General features: G+C 42.7%; 1 protein-coding gene across 1 annotated transcript; it reads left to right on the forward strand.

The window, feature by feature from the left end:
- The first annotated feature begins 750 nt into the window (after positions 1–750).
- LOC129741706 (uncharacterized) lies at positions 751–6,351 on the forward strand. The gene has a single exon (XM_055733452.1). The coding sequence runs from the start codon at positions 751–753 to the stop codon at positions 6,349–6,351; it is 5,601 nt and encodes a 1,866-aa protein (XP_055589427.1).
- Positions 6,352–7,614: the final 1,263 nt, after the last annotated feature.

Below are 7,614 nucleotides of genomic sequence, written 5' to 3' on the forward strand. Positions count from 1 at the left end.
GAACACTTGTGCGACAGACGGCGCGGATTGTTAAAATCCGAAGCGGTTTCTTTCGTTGGACACTGATAAACCTGTGCTCAATTCGCCATTGCACTCCTTTGGCGTCAAGCAGCAGTAGCCATCACTTCAACGCCATCGCTGCAGCATCAGCCAACTAAGCAATCCCGCCATTGCTTTTCACGGAGGTCTTCGCTGGGCAAACAAGCATCGATTGAACGGAAGTCACCACCAGGAGCCTGAATAAAATTCCAGGAAAGTAACAGATGTGCATGTTGATATTAATTCGGTTTGTGGGTCATAATAAAAGATTAACTAGAGAATTTATTTTTTTGGGTGCATTATTTGATGATTGCGTCTTCCCTTGGTAATTACATGATCTTTTTCATTGAATTTATTCGCTTCTGTAGTCAATCTGCTTTGTTATATTCTTGTCAATCGGGCGCGTAGTGGTGCTGAGCGTTGCTCAATTTGTCAATCGAGTGAAAGTATATCACATTCATTGTCAGAATAACGTCGGATTCCAATATTATTCATAATTTTGAGCGGCACTGTATTTCATTGGAGAAGCGTGTTGTTTTGTCTGTGATTGGTGGTTCACACAGTTAGAGCGTGTCGAGGTAATACAAATTATTTCGAAATAAAGTCTGTTTGGAAATTTTGTCAGATATTCAGTTTAAGATTTGAGTCAGTTGTGAAAAGCTAAGCATTAGACCGTGTCAGTGTTAACTTTTATTTAACTTAATTCTGAAAATGGGTGATTACGATGTGAGCGCACTAAAGGAGCAAGATCGCCAGCTTCGAAACAGCATCGCAGGTATCACTAAATTTCTTGCGGATTACAACAAAGATATTCACGAGGCTCAGATCGATGTTCGCCTGGAAACTTTAGAGAAGGCTGTTCAAAAGTTTTTCACCACACGCAGAAAATTAAAGGTTCTACTAGATGAGGAAGACGAGGAACAAAAATCGGATTCGAAAGAATCTGAAACCTCACGAAAACGCCGATTGGAAGCTCAGCAAGATCAACGTGAAGCTGAGTTCAACGAGGTCTCCAATCAGATCGAAGAGATGTATTTTTCTGCCAAAAGCACTTTACTTGCTCTGCGTCCTAAAAAAACAGACGGTCATGCTTCGGAACAGGATTCAGATGAAAGAAGTGGGTCTGTTATGTCTCGCGTCAAGCTTCCGGACATTCATCTTCCAAACTTTAGTGGTAGGTTACGAGACTGGGTCACCTTCCGAGATATGTTCCGGAGCTTGATCCACAATAACAATCAACTCTCACCGGTAGACAAGTTTACATATCTGCGATCATCAGTGTCGGATGAAGCTCTTCAAGAGATCAGTGCTATAGACATTTCAGCAAACAATTATCAGGTCGCGTGGAAGGCACTTGAAAATCGTTATGAAAACAAGAAACTAATTGTAAAGGCACATCTCGATGCCATCTTTTCAATAGAGCCAGTACGCAGAGAAAACTGTGATTCTTTGAACCGTCTCATTGGTGAATTCGAAAAGAATCTGCAAATGCTCAACAAGATTGGAGAAATCACGGACAACTGGTCAACTCTACTAGCACACATGGTCTGTTGTCGACTAGATCCAGTAACACTACGCCAATGGGAGACACACCACAACTCCAAGGAGGTGCCTACATACGCAAAGTTGATGAACTTTCTACGGGATCAGTGTCTAGTGCTTCAATCGATTTCAACGACCAAAACTGCTGATCCGGAAACTTATCGTCCCCGAGTTACCACGACACATGTGTCTTCACAATATCGCAGGCGCTGTGTATTCTGTGATGCTCCCTACCATTCAGCATTTCGCTGTAATAAGATGAGAAATTGGTCAGTTGCGCAAAGAATTTCTGAGGTCAATAAACATCAATTGTGTTCGAATTGTTTGCGAGCTGGACACTTCGCAAATGAGTGTCCCCATGGTACGTGCACCCGTTGCGATAGAAAACATCACACTCTTCTGCATTACAACAACTTTCAGTCTAGATCACAATCTACCCAAAACTTTGATGTCTCCTCCGTTCCACCAACACGCAATAGGTTCGATGCTGCTATTCAGTATTCAGTCAACTCAAACAGACCCAATCAACAAAATCAATCACAGTGTTCACCAAATCAAGAGCCTTCCACGGTTTCTAATTCCTATCCAATAATTCAGACATTAAATCCACAAGTCCACCCAAATTTAACGGCTGATGATCGGCATTCGAACGCCTTTATTTCCTCTCACGAAGCTAGTTCTTTACCCGTACAAATTTTATTGTCAACCGCAGTTGTCCTTGTTAAAGATAGATACGGTAATTACACCTTTGCCAGAACGCTTCTTGATTCTTGCTCTGAGTTCAGTTATATCACCAACAATTTTGCTCAAGAATTGAAGCTGCACGATTGCCCAGAAAGATTGACAGTTCAAGGAATTGGTAATGCATCAGTTGTATCAAAACGATCAGTAGAAGCTATTATCCAGCCGCGTCTGCCCACAATCTCCAACTTCAGTCAAAACATACGTTTCCATGTCCTTCCACAAATCACCAAAGCTTTGCCAACCAAACCAATATCAACTTTGCACAGAAACTTGTTGCCCCAGGTCACGTTAGCCGATCCAGAATTTTATAAACCCGGGAAAATCGACATGATAATTGGAGCAGAATATTTCTTCGATTTATTGCGCGAAGGAAAACAAAAGGTTATGAATAATGGTCCAACTCTTCAAGATTCAGTCTTTGGTTGGATTGTCTCTGGTAAAGTGTCAGAAAATCATTCGAAAGGTTGTACAGAAAATCAGTCAGTTATTCAGTCAGATGTAAGTCAGTTCGAAACGTCAGCATTCGTCAGTTCTACAGCTCAACTACAGGAGTTAATATCAAAATTTTGGGATTTGGAGACATGTCATAAGAACAGTCGTTACTCCGTTGAAGAGACAGCTTGCGAGGAGCATTTCAAGCAAACAACAACTCGAGATACAGAAGGAAGATTCGTTGTCAGTCTGCCAAAGAAACCTAGCATCATTCGAAAACTTGGTGAATCGCGAGACATAGCTATGAGGCGTTTCCTTGGTCTCGAAAAACGATTCATGGCTAATCCAGAACTAAAGACTATGTACAAAGATTTCATTCATGAATATCTTCGAATGGGTCATATGCGAGAAGTTTCAGAATATCCTGGTCAGAATTTATGTCAGAATGTGAGTCAGAATTTATGTCAGAACTTGTGTCAGAAAGGTCAGTATTATAGTCAGATAATTTCGTATTACTTGCCACATCATGCAGTACTGAAACCCGATAGCACAACAACTAAACTCAGAGTAGTTTTTGATGCATCGTGCCGCACCTCTACCGGCGTTTCGTTAAACGACGGTTTGATGGTAGGCCCAGTCGTCCAAAATGATTTGCTTTCGATCATCCTACGCTTCCGTTTACACCGATTCGCAATTAGTGCAGACATAGAGAAGATGTACCGGATGGTACGGATTCAAAAATCGGATCAGTGCTTGCAACGCATTTTATGGCGGGATTCACCAAACGAAGAAATCAAAACATACGAATTGACAACAGTTACATACGGGACAGCCAGCGCTCCATACCTTGCCACACGATGTCTCAGGCAACTCGGTGAAGAGAACAAGCTTAAACATCCAATTGGTTCAAAGGTGATCATCGACGATAGCTATGTGGATGATACTCTCACTGGTGCCGAAACTATAGAAGAAGGCATAGCACTGGTAAGAGAAATGACGTCTATCACCAATTCAGCAGGATTTCAGCTTCGCAAGTTTAATTCAAATGCCAAAGAGATATTAGAAAGTATATCTTCTCATCTACGCGACACACGTCCTATTTTAGAACTAGATAATTCCAGTGAGATTGTTAAAACACTCGGTCTGAAATGGGACACCACATCAGACAAATTCTGCTTCAGTTTTCCTGACTTAAAATCATCAAATCTACCAATCACGAAGCGAATCGTTCATTCAGACGCAGCGTGCCTGTTTGATCCACTTGGCCTTGTAGGGCCAATAGTAGTAACGGCCAAAATTTTCATTCAAAAATTGTGGCGATCAAAACTTGATTGGGATGATAAATTAGAAGAGAGTTCTCAACAGTTTTGGAGTGAATATAGACGTTGCTTACTGCAATTAAGTTCTCTATCAATTCCTCGTTGGCTAGGATGTAGCAAGGATCTCGCGTCAAGCCAACTGCATGGGTTTTGTGACGCCTCGGAGCAAGCGTATGGTGCGTGCCTGTACATGCGAAGCGTGACCAATGATGGATCTATTTCAGTGCGTCTCATCACATCAAAGTCTCGGGTGGCCCCATTGGAAAACCTCAAGCGATCTAAACAGAAGACCTCTATTCCCCGGCTCGAGCTATCTTCGGCACTATTACTGAGTCACTTATTTGAAAAATGCGCCCGAGAATACCCACATATTACAGAGGCCTTCTTTTGGACAGACTCAATGATCGTAAAACATTGGCTAGCTTCTCATCCTTCTCGCTGGCAGACATTCGTAGCAAACCGTGTTTCCGAAATACAGCATATCACAAAGAGTGGAACATGGAATCACGTTCCAGGAATCGAAAATCCAGCAGACTTGATTTCGCGCGGAGCCTCTCCAGATCAACTGATCCACGAGAAACTATGGTTTGAGGGCCCTAAGTGGCTCTCTCAAGAACATCAAATGTGGCCGACAGAGAACGAGGAAGATGAGAACAACCTTGATTCGTCCCATCTAGAAGAGAAACCCAGCACTACACTCATCATCCAGGAAGCTTCATCAAACGAAATATTTAAACTACGCGAATCCTTCTTCAGTTTGGTAAGAATGGTTGCTTTGATGAAACGGTACCGGCATAATGCCCAAAAGGTCAATCGGGATGTAAGAAAATTGGGTTATCTTTGTCAGTCAGAATTGTCAGATGCAACTCTCACCTTAGTTCGATTATCGCAAGCCGAAAGTTTCGCTACGGAGCTTCAAGATCTAGAGAAGTGTGGAGAGGTAAAACCATCGTCAAGAATTGTTGGACTTGGGCCATACTTGGATGAAGGTGCAATAAGAGTCCAGGGTCGATTAAGAAATGCCCAAATGTCTAGTTCTCGAAAACATCCGTGGATTCTTGACCATCACCATCCGCTTGCAGTATCGATTGCAAGAGATTACCACATTCGACAATTCCATGCGGGCCAGCAGTTATTAATTTCAAGTGTGAGAGAAAGATTTTGGCCTACTAACATGGCAAGCCTAGCCAGAAATGTCATCCGTACGTGCGTACCATGCTTTAAAACAAGACCCAAAGTTGTTGAGCAGGTGATGGGTGACCTCCCAGCCGAAAGAGTTACCATAGCTTCTGCGTTTTTGAAAGTGGGTGTTGATTATTGTGGCCCGTTCTTTGTCAGCTATCCTAATCGTCGAGCAAAACCAGTGAAATGTTATGTAGCTGTCTTTGTATGCCTATCTACTAAGGCTGTTCATCTAGAGCTCGTAATGGACTTGACCACGCAAGCATTTCTAGGCGCGTTAAGGAGGTTTGTTGGTCGTCGCTCGAAGCCCGAGCTTGTCATGTGCGACAATGCTACTACATTTGTCGGGGCTAGTCGAGAACTCAAGGAACTTATGCGAATGTTCCACTCCGACCAATTTCAGAACTCAGTCGTTAGAGAGGCGTCGAATCTAGACATTGAATTCAAATTCATTCCGCCTCGTACTCCGAACTTCGGAGGACTCTGGGAAGCGCAAGTGAAATCTTTTAAAAATCATTTCAGAAAAACCATTGGCTTGCGTACGTTGTCTGTAGATGAAATGCTCACAGCACTTGCTCAAATTGAAGCTGTACTCAATTCAAGGCCAATCACACAAATATCGAGTGATCCGTCTGACTTCAGGGCTCTAACGCCTGGCCATTTTCTGGTTCAGCGGCCACTAACATCACTTCCCGATCGTGACATCACACAAGTCCCCACAAATCGTCTAACGATGTGGCAAAGGGCCCAACAGTTAACCCAACAGTTTTGGAAAAAGTGGCGTACACAATATCTTTCAGACTTGCAAAATAGAACGAAGTGGACAAGAAACAAAACGAACGTCGCCGTTGGAATGATGGTGCTCCTGAAAGAGGAGAACTGCCCACCCCTGAAGTGGCCGTTGGGTCGAATAACCAAAACCTTTCTGGGCCCAGACGGAAACGTACGTGTGGTTACTGTTAAAACTCAAGATGGGTCCTACGACCGTGGCATTAGCAAGATTTGCTTACTACCTATTCTTGATAATGAGCTAGGCAACAAGACTTCCGAGAACTCCGTCAGAAATCCGTCAGAATCCATTAAGAATCAGTAAGATTAATACAGTCAGAAATGTGATTGAACCGTTCCGTCAGATCATTCCATCAGTTATGCTTCACCCGTCAGTCATCTCGAAAACAAACAAAAAAAAAAACAGATTTGTCAGAGGCTTTCTTAAGATTCATTACTCCGAGTTTAAACATGAAAAACTAGAAAGTCAGTTTATAGTCAGTTGTTTGTCCGCATGTTCATGTCCATAAGCTTGTAAGCCATTTAGTGATAAAGCACCCTTGCATGCGTAGAAAGTCACATTTATGAATGCACCACAAATTCTACCGAGTTATCTTTTATTTTCATGGTATCAATCAAATGCACATCTGCGAATATCAACGAAGAGCCAGGTCACGCTCAACCTCATCAGGATAACATCGTCAGGCCATTCACTGGTACTAATCACAGTACCACTTCAGTACATTCCGTTCTTGGGTCGACCGCAATCGTGGAGCAATTCGGACACATCAGAAATAAGCTTCCACATCCGTCTTAGTTACGAAAAGGATCCGAGGAATACTGCGATTATAACATCTTCACATCCCGATTTCGATTCAGTTCCAAAAGTTGAAAACAGCAACTCTCCTACGTTTTCCACTGAAAAAGGAATTATTTGGTTCACCATCGACACGGACTAGCAGGTCTAGTCGCTGCATTCGCTGTGATTGGAGGATCTCCCTTCTTCTACGATACCATCTAAAAACAAAACGTTCCTTTGAACTTCCAAATCAGGAACAAACGCTGGCATTTGAAGCGACTTACCTGAAGATGCGCCGGTTATGATCTCCAAAGGCAGTGGAATAGTCTTCGCAGGATAAAAATAAACCCATCGCCAGTCAAAATTAAACGTAGCCGTCCTATTATTAGCAGCAGGTGCCTATAGGAGCGGAAGCCTACAGCAGCAGCAGCAGCCTACAGAAGCAGAAGCCAACAGCAGCAGCAAAGAAAGTAAACAAGCCGAGTTTGAGAGAGAGTCCGGTCCGGACATATGTTGACAGAGTGTCTTCAATCAGTGATGTCAAGTTTATTTTTTGTTACCGATACTTGTTCTGAACAGACATCTCAAGTTAATGGTCAAAGTGTTAGTTATAATAATGTGCCGAATTTGAATTGTATTCTTGTTAGAAATTAGGCAAAGTATTTGTAAAATAAGTAATCTGTTGAAATCCCGGTAGGTTTCAAGGGGGGCGGCATGGTTTGAAACATCAGAATTAATAATGATGCCATAATCCTAGAACCACCCTACCAAATGAGTTCCAGAGAGGAA

Source organism: Uranotaenia lowii, chromosome 2 (genome assembly GCF_029784155.1).
Source record: "Uranotaenia lowii strain MFRU-FL chromosome 2, ASM2978415v1, whole genome shotgun sequence".
Lineage (NCBI taxonomy): Eukaryota > Metazoa > Arthropoda > Insecta > Diptera > Culicidae > Uranotaenia > Uranotaenia lowii.